The sequence below is a fragment of the Eufriesea mexicana genome, unplaced genomic scaffold, assembly GCF_001483705.2.
Source record: "Eufriesea mexicana isolate 0111107269 unplaced genomic scaffold, ASM148370v2 scaffold325, whole genome shotgun sequence".
Taxonomy (NCBI): domain Eukaryota; kingdom Metazoa; phylum Arthropoda; class Insecta; order Hymenoptera; family Apidae; genus Eufriesea; species Eufriesea mexicana.
The window spans coordinates 1617919-1641770 of NW_016908500.1; the positions used below are offsets into that span (position 1 = coordinate 1617919).

Below are 23852 nucleotides of genomic sequence, written 5' to 3' on the forward strand. Positions count from 1 at the left end.
ATTTTAAATTTATTCAACAATTTAATTTAAAATGAATAACACAATTTTCTACAAGAAATTATAACAAAATTCATTTTCCTTCTTTTTGATGTTATTTCTAACTATTTAAATGGACTTATTACAATTCATGTATTAAATTAATACAAGAAACAAATGTTTCCTAGATTAAAGCAAACTAAAAAAGGAAAAGATTGGAAATTTAAATATATATATATATATTTTTTTTATAAAATACTTTATATTTTACATAAAATAAAGACCAATAAAACAACTGTTAATCTAATGCAATGTTTATCTAATATTTAAGGAATGTAAGGTTAGCAAATTACATTACAGAGTATTGTTAAAGGTGAATATGGAATTTTACTATTTTATCTTGTGTCATTATTAAAAAGTTTTGTTACTTTTACTGTATGAAAATGCACATGGTAAACTATTAAATAAAAATTTTACAGTATACCACTTCGACTTAGATTGCTGGAAGACATAAATATATAACTGGACATCGAAGTATAAGAAAAAAATATAATTTACATCTTATTCTTACACAAAGAATTATTTATCATAAAAATAAACATGTATGATTTTGAATACAATTATGAAAATCTCCTACCTTTGTGATAACATATTTTACCAGCAAAACTGAGGGAAGATTTTTTTAAAGAATTTAATACTTTATTTGTGATTAGTGTATTTTATGCTGTTCGCTGGATGATATGAATACCACTATCCGTATGAACCGGTGAAGACAATTCACCAACTTTAAGGGCAAATGCTGCTTCTTCGAAAGGTTTTTGCATTGCACCTCGACTAAATGGTCCCAAGTCTCCACCTCGCTTAGCTGAACTACAATCACTATATTTTGAAGCAAGTTCAGCAAATGTTGCTTTTCCCAACACAATTTGTTCTCTGTAAGCTAGGTATGTAAACAAGATTATAAAACTATATAATCACTATGCATACTATTATATGTTGCAATAACAGGATCAAAAAAAGTAAAACTAATCTTACATTTGATAAGTTCAAGAGCTTCTTCTTTTGATCTTGTAATATTCTCTTCTCGCCAAGAAGATGGTCGTCTAGAACCTGAATGTTTTACTAATAAATGGGAACATTGAACCTCCTCTGGTCCATCTCCTTTATTATTTCCAGATGGATCAGCTGGTTTATCTGGTCTATCCCATTGACTTTCCTTAGTATAAATGTTTAAATAATAATGTTGTCCTATTAAAAAATATTACTTAATAATACATTACAAGTTTTTTAGGTATATTACAATATAAATTACGTCAAGTTACAGCGTTTTATGATACTACATTTGTAACGAAATATTTTATAACATATTTTTAAATACAATAAACTTTACAGTATAAATTATTACATTTGTTTCATAAAAAATAAAAATTATCAAAACTGCAAATTATTTAAAGTTTCAAAACTGCGAATTTATTTAAAATTTTGACATAATAATATATGTTTTTGATCATGTTTAACGCCATATTAGTTTCGTAAATAATTATAATATTATGAAAATAAAAGAAACGCGTATCCAATGTTAAATTTTCATAATTCCTTAGCAACTGTGCTTGTAATAATAAAATTTTAGCAAGCGTAATGTTAGTACCCGGAAAAATGCCGGCCGTATTCACTATACTAGCACTGATACAACGAAATGTCGAAAATTATACAACAAAATTATAATAAAATAAATAATTAATTATGTGAAAGTATTTTTATATCAATTATTAAGAACTAAATAAATTGACGTACCAGTAGATCTGCTTAAACGTTTTTCCCAGCCCGCTGGTAATTCTTCGTCCGCCATTGTTATCCAATATTTTTCTACTCTTGTCTCACGTCAAACACAGCAAACACGTTTTCACTGCATCTAGTTACATACCAGATTCCGATGCATTCAGTTTCAGTAACTTTATCAATAAAATTACTACATTACTTTCCCTGAAAAACTTGGAAAACATTTACTACATAGTATGGAATATGAACACACCTGATGCGCAAGCGCACGTATATGTGTATATATGTATATATATTTCTTACAAAAAATATATTCATTTATTCAAATAGCTTAAAAACTAACAAATATATTTTCATAGAAAACATAAAATGAAAAGAAGCTTTTGATATAAAATAAATACTAAATTTGCTATAATTTACGCACCGTTCTTATCGACATAACGTTGCCATGACGGCAAATTACAAACTCTTCTGAATATAAAATCTTTGAGATATAAGACAACTTATATTTTAGAGAATTCTTTTAAAAGAGAATTGAAGTTAAATATGGCTATGAATAATAATATCGATACAATTTTAACTGAATTAGGGTGGAATGATGGATTTCGAATACCGGTAGCAAATGAAGAAAACAAACAATTAGAAGAAGAAGTAATGCAATCATTTACGATATACTAATTTCGCTTATTTTGCACATACTTACAAATTCATTTGTTTGTATCTGGTGTACACTTTATTTCTATTTGGTGCACATTTTAGTTTTAAACACAGTAAGCTACTGCACAGTAGCATAGATAATCATATATTTTTGTATGTAAAAATGATGCATGTAGTGATAAATAATAATTACGACATTATTAATAGTTCGCAGTATTATTTCTATTTATTACTTTTATATGTCGTCTTCTTATTTTACTAAAATATGTCATTTTTTCTTAAAAGATTGAAAAAAAAATAAAATTAAAAGAGAATTTAAGTACAAAACTCGAGTCAACAGAAGAACGAATTAAAATGATGAAAAAACATATTAACAATTTAATAACAGAGAAAGATATGAATCAAAAACTTTTAACCGCTCATTCGACACAACTAAAAACTGAAGATCACCATTACCGATTGAGTTGTAACACTGAATCGAGTCTTCGGCAAGAAGCGCGGAATTTTCAAAAAGAATGGAAAGAAGTAAATGAGATGGTATTAAATATTGAAAAGGAATTACAGAAAATGACAAAAAATATAGAAACCACAAAAAAGACACTTAAATATGATGAAAAAGCTTTGCGAGAGTGGGAGGAAATATTGAATGAAAATGAGGATAATAACGAATTAGTGGAACAATATATGAAAGAAGATTTAAAAGAATATAAGGTAAAAGAAAAGTAAATAGAATTAAAAATGAAATATCAATTGTATAATATATTTATAAATTTTCTCTTTCTATTTCATTCTTGTGTAACTTAGGAACTGGAATTAAAACGACAGAAACTTAGTAACGAATTACAAACATATCGGGATACAATTACTAAAGCAACAAATGAAGCACGAGAAATGGAGATTATTTTTAGTCGAATATCCACATTGTATGATCAAGCATTAATAGAATATCGTCAAATATTTAATCAATGGAAAGAAAGTGTAATCATGTTACAGCAAAGAAATGATGATATTAAAAAAGTTATTCAAGTATGATCAAATATTCCATCCTTTTATATTTAACAACGCATTATATAAAATAATATAACAAGTAAATAATGGAAAACAACATCTCTTTAATAAAAATTTTGCTGATCTTGTTCCATTTGTCAGAAGTTGTAAAAAAATATTAAGTTTAAGGTTTCGAAGATTTTAAAAGGCAAATAACGAGTAATTTACCGTATATTACCCGTTTTCATGCAGACGCACTTAATCAAAATTTAAATAATAAATTGTATATTATTTGGTATGGAAAATTATATTAATACATTCATAGTCGCTGACGTAAATTCATGTCATTTGTGATTTTCTTTCTGGTTACTGCTAAGATGAATTTATGTAATTTGTAATTTTGTCAATTTTTGTCAAGCCTGATATTTTAAAACAAATTTTATAATCTTTCTCCCAGTGAAAGAAGTCAACAGCAACCAACTTTCGAATTTTTTTTTATTTTAACCGGTTTTTAACATTAAAAATTTCTAACAAAAAAAAAGGTAAAAAAATTACCGACTATGAATATATTAAATGCAAGCACGGTAGTCTTACCATATTACTAATATAGTAATATAGTTTCTTACGTGAAACGTTATTGTTTCACGTGTGGCGGGTTGTCATTCAATAAGTGTTACTCATTTTCATTTCTAAAGCTTTATTAGTAATTAACAAAATGAGATCGACGATGTATACATATAGACAAAAAATGTTCTTTTCATTAGCTCTCATTATTTAATGCTTGACTAATTCATTATTTTTAAACTTTTTGTAGGAATTCAAAAAGCAAAAGTAACTCATTTTCAAGTTTAATAAAATTTAAATATTTCTAGTTCTTAATATTTGTTAGCTTTTGTTCAAGTTTGATTTTATTAACTAATATTGTAATTGTACTCAATTATTTTGCATAGGAAACTGAAGCACTACACGAAATTTCTAAAGATAAAAAAAAAATATTGCAAGAAACAGAAAAATTTTGGAAGGAACAAATTGAGAATAATAAGCAAGTTCAAGATTCGATTAAAAAATTAGATAAAGAGCTTACTATGATGAAAGAAGAACAGAATAAGATGAAGGAAATGATTAATACATACGAAAATCAAGTAAGCTTACAAATAGAAGAAATATAATTAATAAAAGTACTTTTAAAGTTATTTTTCTTCAGAATCTCTGTTTTTATTAAAAATTTTAGTGCCTGATACAAAAAAATATTATGAAGGAATTAACTCAACATGTACAGCAAGTAAGAGCAGATATAAAACATAAGAAATTACAAATTCAAATTAAAAATACAAAAATAGAAAAAGTAAATAAACAAATAACTGATTTAACTACAAAATTACAAGACATTAATAAGCAAAAAGTAAACATTGAAGGAAAGGCAAAAGAACTGGAGGATATGATTCAGGTATATATACATAAATAATAATTATTAAGTAACGAAAAATAATGTTGAAATAATATAGGAACAGGAGAAAAAAAAATCCAAAATGTCCAAAGAAATGAATCGATTACAAATGGCAAATTTACATATTATAAATCAAATAAAAGACTTAGAAAATGAAAATAAAGTTTTAAAGATGCAATATGAAAAGGAAACTAAAAAATGTGAATATTTAGATAAATTATATATTAAAGAAGAACAAACTTTAGAGAATAAGAAGGAAGTATGGTATCAAGTAGAATTTGAAGTCAGAAAATCTGAGATGAAATTGGACAGATTAAGAGGTCATGAATATAATAAGTCTGTAGCAGAGAAGAAACAACAAAAGATTGAAGAACTTCAAACTACCTTAGATGAGAAATTGAAAGTTTCTAAATTATTACAGAAACAGATAACAACTTTAGAAGTATGTTGTTTTAGAACATTTTATTTATTAAAACATATGAGCTGAATCTATTTTTTAATTCTATAGGATAATATGAGAAAAATATCAAACAGTTTAGCAAGCGACAACAATGAATTAGAGTACTTACGAAATAAAAGGCAAGATCTTGTTCTTCTCATGAATGCGGGAGAAAAACAACTAAAAGCTGCTCAAAATCGATATGAGGAGAAACAAGTAGAAGAAAGCATGTTACGGCTTAAAGTATCCCAAATGGAGAAAATAATATCTAATATAGGGAATAATGTTTATGATTTAGAAAGATATAGACTTGAATTAGAAGCAGTAAGTTTTTCATGAAATAATATTTGTTATAATAATAAAGATATTAAATTGTTTACAGTTTAAAATGTTAAATTAACTGTAAAATTGTTTGTTTAGGCAATGCGGGAACGAAAAGTAGAAATTGCAGTGCAAAAGGAATCTCTAATTATTCAAAAAAGAATTGCTGATGGTGAATGTTCAGAGTTCAGAAATGCTATTGCTGAGAGAAAAATACGAATAAAACAATTACAAGCAAGGTATGACAACTCCACAGCTTTGTTAGGTACTAATCCCGATGGTACTCCAATAAGTACTACACATATCAAAATTCAAAATGCACAAGAAAAATACCTTTTACAAGAACAAGGTGATAAATTAGATGAAACAATCAGAAAAACTGAAGAAGAAATACAAGCTATGGAAAATACATTACGAGTAATAAATGTCTGTAATGACAAATACAAAGTAACTTTAACTATAGATGATCAAAATAAACCAGAAGTGGAAGAACATAAAAAATTAGATGAACAACTACACTATACAGAACACAATTTAAAGGAAAAAAAGCAAGAATTGCAAACTTTAACTGAAAATATGCAGGTATTCTATTACATATTTAATTTAATTACAATTTTAAAGATACAAAGTTTCAATACTAAAATAAAATAATTTCAACAGAAAATACAAACTGACTATGTGCAAATACTTAAAGATATAGAAGAAACTCAAGAATACAAAGAAAATAAAAACCAATATTTAACTGATCTAACACATCAAATTCATGAACAAAAACAAAAAATATCAAGAGCTAATAGAAGTTTACAGATTGCTAAAAAAAGTATTCATCAATTGTTTGAAACTACAGAAGATAAAACTTTGCTCATACAAGAAGTTTGTAAACTACCCAATATATTTTACTACAATTATAAAATATGTTTTATAAACTAATTTTAATTTATTTACATTTAATAGAAAGAAACAGAACTGCGTGAACTTCAAGAACAAAATTCTATTGTTTTGCAAGATATTGCAGATTTTACAGTCCATCATATAGAAGTTGAATCTTATATTAAAAAATTATTGGCAGTCCAGAATATAGTATTACCATCTATAACTTTATTTAATCAATCACCAGAATCAAACAAATCTCGTAGTAATACAAATTTATCAGAATGTTTGTCAAAAAGAACAAATCGTGAAAGTACTTATGGATCATCTAAGGGCAGTATTGGACATATAGTCAATATAGAACCAGAATTTGAAAGTATGTTTAAAGACACATATATACACGCGCGCGCACGCACACATGCACGCACGCACACATATCACACTCACCACCATACACACATTTGAATATATGCATATATAATTTATTAACCTTAAACTATTATATTTTAGTTATCCCCGTGAGAAACATATGATGAAAGAATATAAAGCCCAAACAACTGTACGTGAAAGTTGTTATGCAAAAATAATTAAAGAAGAAACATATTTGATATAATTTTCTAGATATTGTATATTAACTTATTTCTAATTATATATATTTACTACGAATAATGTACAAGATAAGAACCGTAATTGATTTTTAAAAAATAATTAAAATTTTAATAAACTTACTTATTATCAAAATTGAATTTTTAAAAAGAAAACTAAAATAAATCTATTTAATATGTATTAAAATTGGTTAATTATTTTGAGGTTACATTAATTTTTCTTACTTAAATAATCCATAAATCGTTCATAACACAAATTTCACGTATGTGAATCATTCGATAAACTATTATCAATTTATTTCATAACGTATAACTGATATTTTCATTAAACCACGAGCTACATAACTACTCAAAGTCCATAGGAAATCGTACATATTATACGTAATTTTTCACGATACAAGGTATGTTATACAAAATAACATCTATTTTTATATTAAGTATCTCATTAAATTAAAAAATGATTAAAAAATTAGTTAATTTAATGAAATTAATTTTTCTTTTTTATCTTTTATGATATAAAACTTCACATATACCAAATTATAAAAATTTTTTATTAACTGTTTCTAACCCTTTAAGAATATTAAAAATAGTAGTATTCAAACAACATAAGAAATAATCGAAAAATAAATATTTAACTAAATTTAATCATGAAAAATATTTTCAGATGCCAGATATTATCGAAATTTCTAGCAATAAAGTTTTTGGTGGATGGCAAAAAGTCTATTCTCACGAGAGGTATTGTAATTTTATTTATATTATTAAAATGTGCAACAGTATTTCAAAAATTTTGTATTATATAGCTATGAATTGGGATGTAAAATGAATATAGGAATTTTCCTTCCACCACAAATAGAAGAAGGATCTGTACCTGTTATTTATTGGTTATCTGGTTTAACATGTACAGAAGCTAATTTTATACAGAAAGCAGGTGCACAAAAATATGCTTCTGAACAAGGAATAGTCTTAGTTGCACCTGATACAAGTCCTCGTAATCTTAATATACCTGGAGAAGATGATGATTGGGACTTTGGAACTGGTGCTGGTTTTTATGTTGATGCAACAAATGAGCCATGGAAGAAAAATTATAGAATGTATAGTTATGTTACTAAAGAGCTACCAGCTTTGATTAATGAAAAATTTCCTGTTTTACCAGAGAAACAATCCATTATGGGTCATAGGTAAAACAATAGTTAATTATTTAAGTAAAATAAAATTTATTTCACTGACTTTTAATGATGATAATTTTTGCATGTTTTCATTCTAAATTCTGTACTAATCAAATTTATTCAAAAAAGGTAATGTAATTTTTAAGTAAACTACATATTTAAAATTAGTAAAAATTATTTATTATAATTTATTCATTTATTTTAAATAACTTCAATTAAATTAAATTTGTATTACTTGAGCATTATGAAGCCCAATTATTTAATAATTAATTATTTGAGATACTTTAGTTCATGCAAACATTTTTATTGTTAGCATGGGTGGACATGGAGCCTTAATATGTGCTTTAAAAAATCCTGGTTTATATAAAACAGTATCTGCTTTTGCACCTATAAGTAATCCAATTTCATGTCCATGGGGGAAAAAAGCTTTCTCTGGTTATTTAGGTGGAACAGAAACTAATGTTGCATGGAAAGATTGGGATGCGACAGAACTAGCTAAAAAGTACAATGGACCTCCTTTGGATATTTTAGTTGATCAGGTATGACATTATGACAAAAGTTAAAATAAAAACTTATAATAAATGAATGTATAACTTTAGGGAAAAGAAGATAAGTTTTTAAAAGATGATCAGTTGCTGCCAGAAAATTTGCTCTCTGCTGCAAAAGATGCTGGATTATCATTAGTTCTTAGGTTTCAAGAAGGCTATGATCATAGTTATTTTTTTATATCTACATTCATTGAAGATCACATTAAGCATCATGTAAAATATCTTAAATCTTAATACAATATATGTACGTTCTTTATCCTTTTTTAACTTTTTTGGTATCAGAAAATAATGTTCTTTTATGTAATAAAAATATATATTACAATAAAAAAAAATATATATAAAAAGTAACATTTAATATAATTTTTTAACTAGATAACATTTTAATTAAATATGTTAGTTATGAAACACTTATTCTATTCTTGTCACTTCTTAAATTTTTATAACTTTATCACTAATTATAATTAAATATTGATTAAAACATTAATTAAAAATAAATTCAAGTTCTTTTTTATATAATTCCACTTTTTATAATTTGTACACTTTTCCATAAACTTAAAAATGTAGAGTATATTAGTATCAATTTGATAACAAAAGAATATTATTAAGAACTTGGTGGTTCACGGAACTGATGCCAAAATACTAATACCGGTTCACGTTTCTGCCATATATTGGCATTACCCCATGCTTGCCAAAATCTATTATACAAAAAGAAAAAGAAAAAATATAAAAGTCTCTAAAATTTTTTTGTAAACATGCTTACATTCCAAATAACATTCCACCCAAATGTGCTGCATGGTCAAGACGTTGCCAACGCATTAAACATCCTAAGGTATCCAGTCCCATTACAACCTTAATTGCCTAATCATAAGTATTTTTATTAAAGACTATATATACTTTATATATAATTTGAAAAATGTAAATCTTATATAATTAAAATAAAACGTACCGTGCCTGATGTAAATTTCAAAAGAGGAAGAAAAACAATAGAGAGATACAGATTTGGAAACTGACTACACACATATCCAAGGACTCCCATTATTGCTCCAGACTATGTTGTAATTATTAATGTGGATATTATTTCATATCAAATAATACTTATATTGAAACTTTATACACTATATACAAGTTTTAATGCATACTCACAGCTCCTAAAGAAGGATGTTTTACACCAACTATTGCTTTATAGAAATAACTTGTAAAACTAGCCACTACTCCACTAACTAAATAAAGTGCCACAAATTGTTCTCTGCCCAGTTCTCTCACAGCTAGTTTACAAAAATCATATAATACATACATGTTGATGATTAAGTGAAAAAAAGAATAATGAGAAAATGTTGAGAATAGCATTGACCAACATCGACCTATATAAAAAACATAGAATTGAATGCCCTTCATTATAATAGTTTATTATAATAAATATTTTTAAAAATATGAACTTTCTTACTAGATGTAGGATTACTGGAAAAATATTTATACATTATTGGTCGAAATACAGCTATATGCCATGCTGAAAATACTAGTACATTTAAGAAGCATATAGGAATAAATATTTTTTCTCCTTCTGATAAACTTTTCCACCAATTTTCCATTTGATATCTCCATCCTGTTTTCTAAATTAATTTAATATACTAATAAAATTTTAATGAAAATTTTATATATATATGACTTTCAATATACAAACATGTATTCTCCATTGCGTGTAACTTCTGATTATATTATAAGTATTTTCCCTCACATGCTCATATTCCCAAATAATAGCAGCAATAAATGTTGTTGAACTAAACTATATAAATAAAAATAGATCAATTTATGATATTAAAACGATAGATTACACTTAAATTAAAATAATATAAATAAAATCTTAGTGGCTATTATTATATATTTACTAAATTATTATTTTGTTAATCCTTTACCGCAATAGTAAATATAAATGGTTTCCATAAATTGGGAACATTTTGCGATTGCTTTCTAAAAATGGTACTTGATGGAGATTTTTGTGATACCTTTGTTTTGCTTATAAATTTGTGAAAGTTCCTAATTTGTTTATATCCTTTAACTATATGTAATTTAGGTTTTAGCTGTATTGTGGTGAAAACACTAAAAAAGATATTACATGGATATAATTACGTAATTTGAAATTGTGAAAATATGCAAGAACTTGATATACAAAGATTTATCTTACCATTTACAGACATTGTCACCTAAATGTAAGAATGATCTAAAAGCCATATTGTAGGCAATTAAAAAATAACAGAATAGTGTCAATTGATTTTATAAAACACACAAGTCACATAATATTATAATCACAGGATATTCATTGCTATTGTTAATTATTATAAGAATTAACACTTTATTCACTTTTTATAAAATTCATTCATGTCAATTTCATCTATAATCCTGAAAATAAAAAATGAGCAACTTTCTTAATGCAGCTGCTTTCCAATTGTGTAATTAAGATTATATACCTTTATACTATAAAAATGTTATAATAATGATGTATAATTTTGTAATTTTTAATTATACGTTAATTATATACGTATAATTGATATTATTATATAATAATACAAAATTATACTTATAAATATACGATAATTTTAAGCTATAAATCTTAATGTCAGACTCACACATGCATATTGCTTTTTATACCTTTATTAAAAATGTTAATGAAACTATAAAAACATGTGCGATAATTCATAAATTAAGAAAAATAGAAAAAATAGACCACGACTTTTTAAGCAAATAAGTCACTTTTTCTTTTCATTTAAATTTCTTATGCACGTTTTTTTAACTTTTGCTTTATTAATAAAATACTATATATCATTAACTCTAATCAAACTTATAGGAGATTCGTAGCATTATGAATCATATTGACCAATCAGGAGACTTGATAGTTTCACCAGTCGAATATCACACACATATATGTATACTTCATGCGACCATAAATTTGAAATACATCGGTTGTAAATTTGTCTGCCTCTATTCGTTTTTTGTGTTTATTACTACTGTTATTGTATAATAAAGTATAGTCAATACGGATTCTTAGTTGTTTTATAATAAAGAACCTAAAAGTAAGTAAAGACTGATTATTATTTTCTGACACATTTTCGTTTAAAGCTTATGTACAGAATGAATTCGGCAACTGTTGCAAATGAATATTCTACATAAAAAAATATAATACAAAACTAACTTAAAATTTTTATGGTTATAAAAGGTTTGTATACTTAGTATATGAAATATGTTTAATTATGATAAATTTTAGGTTTTCAAAATCATCTTCATTTTTTTAGCAGAATGATACATTTTTGATTTTATAATCATAAAATATACAGAAAAAATATGTTTGTTAGCTTATAAAATTTATTTTATATTAATAAAATTGATTCAATAATAGTAAGTATTACTATTACTATGTATCACGTGTTTAAGAGTATTAAGGTAGTATAACAGGTATTCAAAATTCTTTAAAAATTCCAACCAATTGCAAAGTGTTATTGACATACATTATTATATTGAAATTACTATTTGTAATATAATTTTCATACAAAGTATTATATCTTTATCAAAAATAATTTTTTTATTTCATTAATATATGTAATATAATATTATTATTACTATTAACTTCTAGAAAATTTTGTAGTTTCTATAAAAAATAATGCTGTGAAATTTTAAATATAATAGAAATATTTCAAGTATAACAAAATTAGATGATGTATCTTATGCAGATTTAAGCTTTGACGTAATAATTTATTTAAAAAAGAAAATATAACTATTAAAAGTTAGATATATGGAAGCATAATGTTAATAAAGACGCTATATATAGGTATTTCTGACAACTGGGCACAACTATAACTATAAAATGATAGAGGGTGTGAACTAACATGGTAGTATGGCTAGTCCAAAAGTGGAAACATTTAAAAAATTTCAAGTCACCCCTATTTTTCTAGATAGAACAATACATTTTTTGATATGCCAACAAATACATCTTATTTTCGCTAAAAACATATTAGGATATTCAATATTCATTCACATTCAAAATTAATTTAAAGGATATTTTATCTCTGTTGTTTTAATATTACATCTAGAGTTAGAAAAATATGTTTGAACTTTAAAAATCTCTAACAGGATATAATTGAAAAGGGCCCTTAAATTACTTAAATAATGAGGTATAAATAAATAAATAAAATAAATAAATATTTAAATAAATAGATAGATGCAAATATACAGCAACATAAGTAATATGATCAAGTGTTTATTTTCTAAGTAACTTATAAATTTTCAATCTAAATTAATGAATTTTTAATTTAAGTGCTCCAATATATTTTTGTGAAGAATGAAAACATGCACCTGTACCATGGTATAATATTGCTAGTATAAAAAAAAATGTACAATTTTTTAAAAAAATAAAGGTGATCTTCAAATCTTCTGAATGTCTCTCTGTTTGGAGTAGATACATACAACAAGTATTCATCAAATCATTCAACAAATTTAATTTTGTTTCATAAATTTTTTTCTATCTTTTATTGTTTCAGAGCTATAGCCACACTCAGTTGCATGAAAGACCCAATATATTATATATTATAAATATTTTTTCCTTATTACCATATTGTTAATACAACAGATGATAAGTTGATTTGAAAACCTTATATCATTGTAAAAATATACTTGGTAAAAATGTATTACTATATTATATACACATTACCTGATTGTACTGGTAGTACAATCAGGACAGTTTATTAAAAAAATCGAAGTTCAACATTCATAGGGTACACATTATTTTATTCAAGTTGTAATGCTATGAATTTTACTATTGTTTGTATCTATTCATGTTTATATACATTTCTAGTATTTCTATATCTATATTAAGTAGATCAAATGATAGACTGAATGAATCGTAATAAAAGAATATTACTGTCTTTTAAGACATTCAAAAGGAAAAATAGTTTACACTAAAATTTATAAGATTGAAATTTGACTATATTTATACATACTCCATAAATTTTTAAACTCATTCTTCTTGAAAACAAAGCATTGTAAATTGAAAATTTTGAAAGAAAAACATTTTATTTGTACTTTATGACTTATTTTTAAATATCAAGTCACCTCTTATTTACTTGTATCACCTATTACCAGATATCATGTATATTAAATGTTGTCTTGTCTCGAAAAAGATTTATCTCACACTATAGCCTGTACTTAACTGCTCAAATGTCTCTTAAGAACTCCTCTGATTTTTCATGTGTAAAGACTTCGTCCTTTTGATGCTCTTTACTCTCGATCGTTTATAGAACAATACGTTTGTCAGTGGCCAATGAGAACCGATGACCGCCAAGGTCTGTCAGTTAGGGACCAGCAAGATATGTTCATCGTATATTTTCTTATATAAATAACCTAAAGAATGTGTGTGTTTAATTGTAGTTAATTATGCTACTATATATTATTTATTTTAATATATAAAGCAACTTTTGTATGTTGTAAATGAAATTTCAAAACATCTAACAGTATATTTTGCTGCAGTTTGTATAACCAATTGTATAACCCAATTATATATTTTAAAAAATGGAATTTTTTATTCTAGATGAATGAAGATTCAGTTAAAGTTGCTGTTCGTATTCGTCCATTAGTGAAAACTGAAATTGAACGAGGTTGTCAAACTTGTTTAGATGTTGTTTCTGGTGAACCACAAATAGTTATATGTAATACTGCTAAATCTTTTACATTTAATTATGTATTTCCCCCTGTTGTTACTCAAGAGGAATTTTATAATACTGCTATTAAAGGGATGATAAAAAATATTTTTGAAGGTAAAATCATATTAAATCATGTAATTCTATAAAATATTGTAAGTACATGCTATTTTAGCAAATTATGCAACAAATAATTATATACCTTTATTTTGCAGGCTATAATGTTACTATATTAGCTTATGGACAAACAGGAAGTGGTAAAACTCATTCAATGGGTACAAATTACACTGAAGAAGATGATATGGGTGTTATACCACGAGCAGTGCATGATATATTTGATATAATTTCATCAAAAGAAAATTGGAGTTTTAAAGTAACAGTTTCATTTATGGAACTTTATCAAGAACAATTATATGATTTGCTAACTGATAAACAACGAAATCAGTCTATTGTTGATATCAGAGATGATGGTAAAAACATAAAGATTTCTGGACTCGTTGAAAAAGAAGTTACAAGTGCAAAAGAAGCATTGAACTGTTTAACACAAGGATCTTTAGGGCGTGTAACAGGTGCTACTGCAATGAATGCATACAGTAGTCGAAGTCATGCAATATTCACTGTATGCATATATCAACAAGAAAAAAATGATCTGTAAGCAAAGTGTTTGGAAATTATGAAATAAGATTCAGATTTTTATATTTATAATATATTTTACTGTTTTATTCTTGTTTATTAATATAATTTAGCAATACAGCAACAACGGCGAAATTTCATTTAGTAGATTTAGCTGGATCTGAACGTAGTAAAAAGACACAAGCAACTGGTGAAAGGTTTAAGGAAGGAGTTAATATAAATAAAGGTTTATTAGCATTAGGAAATGTCATATCTCAATTAGGAGAAGGTGGTCCTACAACATATGTTGGTTATAGAGATAGTAAACTCACAAGGTTATTGCAAGATTCTCTTGGCGGTAATTCCATAACGCTAATGATAGCTTGTGTTAGTCCAGCAGGTTATTACACATATAAAATCTATGTTGTTTTACTTTCAATATTAATATTCAAAATAATTTGTTTTATTATATCTATTTTTAGATTATAATTTAGATGAAACTTTAAGTACATTGAGATATGCAGACAGAGCATGTAAAATAAAGAACAAACCTGTGATAAATCAGGATCCAAAAGTTTCTGAAATAAATCGATTAAATAAATTAGTACAAGAATTAAAACTTGCCTTAATAGATAATGAAATTAAAACTTCTTGTCCGCTTGAACATCAAGAACTTGAAGAAAAAAATCAATGTTTGCAAAAAAAGATAAGGGATTTAACAGAAAAATTAAATAGTAATTTAATTGAAGCTGTAGTTATGCATGAGAAGGTGGAATTAGCTGAACAAGCTAGAGAAAATATTCAAACTGATATGACGAAGATATTAAAAGAATGTAAAGAACTTTTAGATGATTTTTATAAAAATCCTGATAAACATAAAGAGCATTGTACAAGATTAGAAGCATTATATTTTAAAATTCTTGGTACGTAAAATAATTTTTTTTTTTTTATATTCTGTGTTAATTATTACATTCATAACAAATATCAAAATATTTAACTAGAAAAGAATAGTATCATTATTAAATTTTTAACAGTTCTATTTTTTCTTACTTTTGCCGTTCTTGAGTAATTTCTCAATGTTTTTGTTCACTTAATTAAAATTTTAATTCGGTTCATTGTTATATTATTTATTTGATATATAATGTAGGATTTTTTGCTAAATTAGTGCTATGTAGACAGAGATCTGCACGTCTAACAAACAACAACTCCTTTTTAATAACAAAACAGGTTTATTTAACTAAAATATTACACTAAGTTTCTCTCAATTCTAACTCTCAAACACACGATTCTCTATTCACTATGTCTCGACTACACACATTTTGATTTCTGCCTTCTGCGCCCTTGCACCCTTATTTAAAGTCTAACACTCTCTCTCTTCATACACAAGCTCTCTTCGTTGATCACTCATTTCCCACGCAATCTCGCCCTTGGTGGGCCAGGTACTTCAGACACTCGGGTGCATTAGACTTTCAGTCATTGCTTACACTTGACCCAGTCATAAATATCTCATCCGTACAATCCTTGCATGCGGCACCCATCCGTACGCACGCACTCCAGACATCGTCCTAAACGCCTAAGTCGAAACTGATGCCGCTGTTTATTATTTCCTTGCTAGAGTCCTTCACTGCTCGCAACCCCACAATAATGTATAGAAAAAATGTTAATATGAAGTATTTAAAATATGTTTATTTATAATAAACAGATATTCAAAACAGTCAGAAGAAAACATCAGAAGCACTTATAAACTGTGCAATATCATCTATTAATGCAAATACATTTACAATCAATCATGAAGAAGACACAGAACATACATCTATAGATGATATATGTTCTCCAAATAGTTTAGATGATTTTGATGAGAAACAAGAAGAACATACATTACTTCAAGCTAAAAGGCACGATGAAGTACAAAATATCAATAAGGAGCTTGCTATTAAGGAGAGTCTTATATGTCAGCTTTTAAAGAACTCATCTCAAATCATTGATTATTCTAAAGAAATACAAGAAATGGAGCAGGAAATAAAGACACTACAAACAGAAAGAGAAGAACTTTTACAAGCGCTACAAAATGCACAAACGAATAATGTTAGCACAAAGTAAGAAGTTTAATTATATAAAAAGAAAATGATAATTTATTCTTGTTCAATTGTGTCAATTATTAGCTTAGTTTTTCTCTCCTTTTTTTCTTTACTTTTTCTTCTTTCTACTTTATGTATTTTGCAGATTGGCAGAAACTAGGCGTAAGAAAGTACAAGAATTAGAGAAAAAAATAGCAGAATTAAGACGAAAAATAACAGATCAAGATAAAATAGTCAAAATGAAAGAGAAACAAGATCAACAAATAAAAAATCTATCAAATGAAATGCAGTTACTAAAACAAACAAGAGTAAAATTAATTAGACAAATGCGCACTGAATCTGATAAATTTACAAAATGGAGAGAATCAAAGGAAAAAGAAGTAAACAGATTAAAAGATCAAAACAGGAAACAAATAAATGAAGTAACACGTTTAAAAATGTGGCATAGTAAACAGGAAACTGTGTTTAAAAGAAAAATGGAAGAAGCTTTTGCTGTTAATAAAAGATTAAAAGTAATGAATTAAGTATACTCTTTGTTGTAATACTTTAATTAATTAATTAATTTTATTTTTTATTTCACATTTAGGAAGCTCTTGATCTGCAAAAAAGAGTAATGATAGCAAAAGGAAAAATGAATACTGATACTGATAAAATTCGAAATTGGCTGAATCAAGAAATAGAAATATTAGTGAGCACTGTTGATGCAGAATATTCTCTTGAAAAATTAATGCAGAATAGAGCATCATTAGCTTCTATGTTAAAGAAATTGCAAAATAGTAATGATGTAAATGAAACAAAAATTACTGAACTTAGTGAATTATTAGATTTACGCAATACACAAATTACTGATCTTCAACAAAAAATAGTTGAATCTGACCAAGGTAAGAATTGCATATTTTATATTTATGATATACATATTAATCTACTAAGCTTATTTTTACAAAGAATAATAAGATAATGGTATAAGTAGATACTTGCATCTATAAATATTTAATTATTTAGAAAATAGAGCAAATACAAGATGGCAAAAAATACATACAATGGAACAAGCAAAAATTGCTTTTAAATTGTTATTTAAATATACTGCAGAGGATAGAAGAAAACAATGTGTAAAGGAATTCGAATACAATAAACTTCTGGTATGTATGTTTAAGCTATATAGTATGTCTAATTTAAAAGATTCAAAGATTCGATTTTTAGATTTTTAAATTTTCTTACAATTTGAAATTATAAAAAATATTAAAAAACTGAAATTCATCAGATTGATAAAATTATAGATGTTCGTAATTTTCATGGCGCCGTTAAAAATAACTATTTCAAATTTTATTTATAACTTGTAAAAATATAATAAACCATACATACAAAAACTGAATTCTTTATCTAATATTTTTCTTGAATATGTCAAAATAAATTAAAAAATGATCATTTAAATTTGAATATTCTTTATAATGATCTTTTAATTAAATTAAAACTTTTATTGTATTTATAATAATAAACATAATTTTAGGAAAAGTTTGAACTTCTGCAAGCACAATTGAAAGAATACCGAGTCAGAGAGAAAGAAAAACGTATGTCACAACAACTTATATTAAATGATACACATAGTATTAAAGAATATGATGAGGATAATAGCAAATTAAATGAAGAATTGCAACTTTATAAACAGAAATGCCAAGTGCTAGAACAAAAAGTTAATATACATTCTTAATTTTGTTATTAATATTTTTAATGTTATAATATTTTCAATTTTAAATATTATGAATTGTTCTATAAATTTTTCAGCTTTCAGGTAAAAATAAAAAAAAGGAAAATGTAAAACCAACAGTAAATGAAGTCGTGAAGGAAGATATTTATTTTGAAGATGATAGTATCATTGAAGAGGATGACATTGAAAAAGATCCAGATTGGACACAAACACCACTTTACAATCGTATACGAAGTCTTTTGGTAATTCATTGTAATTAAGCACAAATGAATGTTGTATTACATATTAATTTTGTTTTATTATTTGTTATATTAATTAATTTTATTAATTCTTGATAACAATATTTAATATTTTCATTTTTAGAATACAACAAAGAATTCATCACGTGAACATATGCCAGTGAAACGAACATCAAATGGAGATATAAAATGTTATTGTAATACGAATTGTGCTACACGTATATGTAAATGTCGTAAAAATAAAATTATATGTAATGATAACTGTAAATGTACTGTAGAACATTGTCAAAATAGGGATACAAAGAATGTAAGTTTGCAATTTATTATAATGATAATCAATCAAAAATATGCTGTGAGTTGTATATGATTATTATACAATTATCTTTTATTTTTAGACGAATCGTACATTATTTGTGGATTATAAAGGAGAAGAAGAAAGTAACGACGAAAATAATAAGTTTGTAAAAAAACCAAGGTACATTTAAATTATATTTTTGTAATTTTATTGTGCAATTTTATGTTATTGAAATTCTATATTTTTGTTCAAACAGATTAATAAAGCAACACTGATATCAACATCAATATTGTTATATCTATATTGTCAGTACCATCAATAGTAACACTTTATGACTATTTCTGTACAAAAGTGCAATTACTACTATTTAAAAGTAATTTGTTTGTATGACGTAGCAAAAATATTTTACAAAAAAGTACAGTATTTTACATTTTGACATTTAAATTTTATAAGTAATACTATTCATAAATAAACTTAACAATATTATTTAATTATGTACTCATTAAGGATCAAAACAATAAAATTTTATACTTTGTAAAAAGAATGCAATTGATTTACTGTTATAATCATTTAATTTTTGCATTGTTTTAAATTTTATTTTCTATATGTATTTAAACTAATAATACATATGAAGTTCTAAAAGTGTAAAAACACTTCTTTTGCAATTAGAAGCTTTTATGGTTTTAATTTTTACATATACATTAATAAATTTTATAAAATTTAAATAAATTATTTATTCGTATTTCTATCATAAAGATATAATACAATAAATTTTTCAGAATCAAATAAAATATATTCTAGTTTGATAATACATAATATTTTTTGCTAAATTTAAGTTCTGTTACCTGTAACCATTACCTGCCACTTAAGATCATTGATAACATTTTTGATGCAGAATATTTTAAACAATAAATACGTGAAATAAAATTTGTATTTATTAATATTTGTATACAATGCATATTTTTTTTCTGCACATTTATTTAAGTATAAAACAGAAAAAACATATTAATAAAATATTATTTATAATTAGAATTCATTAGTAAAATAGAATGATTTAATAAAACAAAATCATTAGACAGAAAAAATATATATTTTATTAATAAATATAAAATATACTTAAATGTAGCGGTAAAATTTAAGTTCATATTTCCGTTAATGAAAGTTAGATCTCTTCCGGTTATATAGTACACCGAGCAAGATGGGTAAGTGTTTGATGTTAAAATTCCATTGTTTTTAAAAGTGTAATATTTAAGTTGTTAAACATATGTCATTTTCATCAATTATTCAATACTCGCGGTTATAATATTTTTAAGTATTTAATAGGAAATTCTTAAATACCTTATCTAAAATTATGATAAAAATAGCGTGGTAGCATATGTATATTGAATGCAAAAATTTGAACTTACAATAGAATTACTACTAATGTCTTATTTCTAACTTTACAATTCATAATTATCATAATTAATAAAATCACAATTGATAGCTAAATACAAGTAACAAATTAAAATCAAATAAAAATGAGATGTTAAATAAGTGCAATACATAACCTAAGTTTCTAATTTGCAGGTAAACCTCGTGGTCTTCGTACTGCACGTAAGCATGTAAACCATAGGCGTGATCAACGCTGGAACGATAAAGACTATAAAAAAGCTCATTTGGGAACAAGGTGGAAGGCCAATCCATTTGGTGGTGCTTCTCATGCTAAGGGTATTGTTTTAGAAAAAGTGTATGTATCATTATATTATTATTTTTGTTTAATTATTTTTAATTGTATTTTTAATCGAATAAATTAATCTTTTTAGTGGTGTAGAAGCTAAACAACCGAATTCTGCTATTCGTAAATGTGTACGAGTACAATTAATTAAAAATGGCAAAAAAATTACAGCTTTTGTACCTAGAGACGGTTGCTTGAACAATATTGAGGAAAACGATGAAGTTTTGGTTGCAGGATTTGGTCGTAAAGGTCATGCAGTAGGTGATATTCCAGGAGTTCGATTTAAAGTAGTAAAAGTTGCTAATGTTTCATTGCTTGCACTGTATAAAGAAAAGAAAGAGCGACCTAGATCATAAAATTATTGTCATGTGTTTCTAATAAATATATAAAAGGTTTTTAAATAAATTACTGTTTGTTAATACCTACAACTGCTTTTATTTTTATGAAAGTACAAAAGATACAAGTTTAAAAATGGATAGTTTAGGAAGTATTTAAAGTAATTAATATTACATATTAATAAATATCCATGTAAAAATTTCTAGTTCCTTCAGTGTGTGTAACACTATTTTCAACAATTTCATTCAATGGTGTATTTAACTTATTTATTTCTTTTGGTATATTGGCATTTGATATTTCTTCCTTTGCTTGTAGAAACTAAAAAATAATTTGTTATAAAAAGTTTAATATATTTATTTTATTAAATATAAAATAGTAGATAGAAAACACATGAATATTCATTAAAATAAATAATTAATGTTTACAGTATCCCAAACTTAATAAACACAGAGATATTTCAAATAATTTCTGAAATTGACAAGACAAAACAAATAATATTTTTATATTATTTATTCATGTTGAAATTATTTTAATTTAAGTGCTGAAGATTTCAATAAAAGTGATATTAAATATGGTTATACTTAAATGCATTTAAATCATACTATAACATAAAGCAAGTGTCAAAGATTTTTTCTTATTTTATTTACATTTAATGTTCCTCACCCTCATATTTAATATACTCAAGAAGCAAACAAATAATTACAATTACCAGGAATTTTTAAAATACGTCCTTCGATAATAATTTCGATGTAATCCCTATGTTAATTAAGCAGGGATTACTGTACATAAATTGATGTTAGTATATTTATTAATTACATTAAGGAAAAAAATATAAAAATACAAAACCTGTGTTAACGAAGAAAAATTTGAATATATATTACTAATATCAGCATCCATGGAATATAAATTATTCTTCATATTTTCTGCATTAAATGTTGACCATGATTCAATTGATGAAAATTCTTCTATAAATTTCTTTTTCTCTTCATTAAATAACAAATCTTGTTCAACTAAATTACTTTGTTTTTGTGTCTCCTATATTTTATTTAAATTTATAATTTCATATATTATTTTGATATAAAAGATATAAAATATACAAAATGTGATACAACTAAGAAGAAGAATAATTCTATATGGAAAAATGAACTGAAAATTGAAAACAAAATTCTCTTATTTCAACAATATGACTCTGTTTTAAAAAAAGTCAAGTTTGAAAACAGTATTTAGTAATTAAAAATACACAGTAAAACAAAATATATATTCGTAAATATAAATTATTAAATTAATTTATAAAATGTACAAGTGAGTAATATACTATAATATTAGATAAGTACAGTTATGTCTAATCTATAAATAAAATGATATTATACATTTTTGATTAATTTTTTCATATAGAATCACAGTTGTATCACTGTTACATGTCAGCTTAAATATATAATTTAATAATATTACTTCTGAAATATATTCCGTTAAGTATTCTTCTCCTTCAGACTTACAAGTAGATGATAATTCTTCATATTCATTTAGATACTTTTGTAAATTATCAAAATATTGAATAGATTCAGAATAATTTAATTTTGGTTCAATAGTACATGCAAATGTATTTGGATCTTCATTAATATAGACCTAATATAAAATATATTTATAAGTATACAAATTATATATAAACACTCTTTGAATGTTTGTTTACATACATTTAATATGTTATCAATGGATTCTTTTTCATTATAATCGGTATCAAAAGACTCAATGAATACACATTTAATAAAATCCAATAATAATCTTAAAGTTGAAAGTTGTTCCTCCAATGGACAATCTCCCTGAAGACAACAATTAAAATTTCTTCTATGCAAATAACGTAAAAGAAATTAAATAAGATACAAACCAATAATAACTTCTTATCACTGCAAATCCCAATTTCAGAATAAGATTTTAATAACTCTACTGTAAAAGAAAGTGATAATATCTTAATCTTCCAAGTAATGTTCGTATAATATATTAAGTATTATGTAGTTATTATTAATATTATATAGCAAGTAAAACCTTCTAAAGCAGTGCCTTTTAACTTTTTTAACTTTGTAGCTAGTGAGGGAGACTGTTCAGCCAAAAGCCAAGATAATAATGAAAGTCGATTTTCTCCATTGAGAATTGTTAATTCTACATCTTTTGCTACAGCTGTTGTAATTTTTGGGTATCTTATTTGTACTAAAGTGTTATAAATATCTGTCATAAAGTCTTCTATGTTACTCATTGCTTTTAAACGATACACTAACCTTATTATATTTTTATATTTTATTTCTTTTATTTTTTAAATCTTTAATATAATTTATATTTCTTAACTAATTATTGAATAAATAGAAAATTATAATTAAAATGATACCAAAACACTTGTTG

The 23852-nt window shown here is 25.1% G+C and overlaps 6 protein-coding genes across 7 annotated transcripts; 3 read left to right on the plus strand and 3 right to left on the minus strand.

Annotated features, from left to right (window-relative positions):
* Nucleotides 1-657: 657 nt before the first annotated feature.
* LOC108556129 (putative peptidyl-prolyl cis-trans isomerase dodo) lies at nucleotides 658-2005 on the minus strand. Its single transcript, XM_017912093.1, has 3 exons — nucleotides 1771-2005; nucleotides 1012-1224; nucleotides 658-916 (listed from the first exon to the last, which is right to left on the minus strand). The coding sequence occupies exons 1-3, from the start codon at nucleotides 1823-1825 to the stop codon at nucleotides 696-698; spliced, it is 489 nt and encodes a 162-aa protein (XP_017767582.1). The 5' UTR covers nucleotides 1826-2005; the 3' UTR covers nucleotides 658-695.
* Nucleotides 2006-2307: 302 nt separating this feature from the next.
* LOC108556128 (S-formylglutathione hydrolase) lies at nucleotides 2308-9029 on the plus strand. 2 transcript variants are annotated; one of them, XM_017912091.1, is made up of 14 exons: nucleotides 2308-2406; nucleotides 2698-3123; nucleotides 3217-3438; nucleotides 4350-4541; nucleotides 4631-4846; nucleotides 4905-5288; nucleotides 5355-5609; nucleotides 5706-6188; nucleotides 6267-6479; nucleotides 6561-6789; nucleotides 7753-7816; nucleotides 7882-8259; nucleotides 8561-8786; nucleotides 8847-9029. In XM_017912091.1, the coding sequence occupies exons 1-14, from the start codon at nucleotides 2308-2310 to the stop codon at nucleotides 9027-9029; spliced, it is 3570 nt and encodes a 1189-aa protein (XP_017767580.1). The 2 variants fall into 2 exon arrangements, with proteins under 2 accessions (XP_017767580.1, XP_017767581.1); XM_017912092.1 differs by lacking the exons at nucleotides 2308-2406; nucleotides 2698-3123; nucleotides 3217-3438; ... (5 more) ...; nucleotides 6267-6479; nucleotides 6561-6789 and adding an exon at nucleotides 7401-7482 and having other exon boundaries at nucleotides 7746-7816.
* A 365-nt stretch (nucleotides 9030-9394) lies between these two features.
* Nucleotides 9395-11024, minus strand: rho-7 (rhomboid family intramembrane serine protease rho-7). Its single transcript, XM_017912075.1, has 8 exons — nucleotides 10978-11024; nucleotides 10709-10892; nucleotides 10477-10578; nucleotides 10240-10405; nucleotides 9939-10156; nucleotides 9742-9843; nucleotides 9556-9653; nucleotides 9395-9490 (listed from the first exon to the last, which is right to left on the minus strand). Exons 1-8 carry the CDS (start codon nucleotides 11022-11024, stop codon nucleotides 9397-9399), a joined length of 1011 nt encoding a protein of 336 aa, XP_017767564.1. The 3' UTR covers nucleotides 9395-9396.
* Nucleotides 11025-14055: 3031 nt separating this feature from the next.
* Klp3A (kinesin-like protein 3A) lies at nucleotides 14056-19717 on the plus strand. Its single transcript, XM_017912113.1, has 14 exons — nucleotides 14056-14125; nucleotides 14371-14596; nucleotides 14695-15130; nucleotides 15226-15491; nucleotides 15574-16014; nucleotides 16794-17187; nucleotides 17315-17681; nucleotides 17756-18050; nucleotides 18172-18308; nucleotides 18677-18859; nucleotides 18952-19116; nucleotides 19238-19420; nucleotides 19509-19588; nucleotides 19665-19717. The coding sequence occupies exons 1-14, from the start codon at nucleotides 14114-14116 to the stop codon at nucleotides 19681-19683; spliced, it is 3204 nt and encodes a 1067-aa protein (XP_017767602.1). The 5' UTR covers nucleotides 14056-14113; the 3' UTR covers nucleotides 19684-19717.
* An 865-nt stretch (nucleotides 19718-20582) lies between these two features.
* Nucleotides 20583-21527, plus strand: RpS23 (ribosomal protein S23). Its single transcript, XM_017912099.1, has 3 exons — nucleotides 20583-20610; nucleotides 20975-21134; nucleotides 21211-21527. Exons 1-3 carry the CDS (start codon nucleotides 20607-20609, stop codon nucleotides 21476-21478), a joined length of 432 nt encoding a protein of 143 aa, XP_017767588.1. The 5' UTR covers nucleotides 20583-20606; the 3' UTR covers nucleotides 21479-21527.
* A 108-nt stretch (nucleotides 21528-21635) lies between these two features.
* Nucleotides 21636-23747, minus strand: LOC108556119 (uncharacterized). Its single transcript, XM_017912076.1, has 6 exons — nucleotides 23502-23747; nucleotides 23344-23402; nucleotides 23153-23278; nucleotides 22911-23084; nucleotides 22305-22493; nucleotides 21636-21776 (listed from the first exon to the last, which is right to left on the minus strand). Exons 1-6 carry the CDS (start codon nucleotides 23707-23709, stop codon nucleotides 21636-21638), a joined length of 897 nt encoding a protein of 298 aa, XP_017767565.1. The 5' UTR covers nucleotides 23710-23747.
* Nucleotides 23748-23852: the final 105 nt, after the last annotated feature.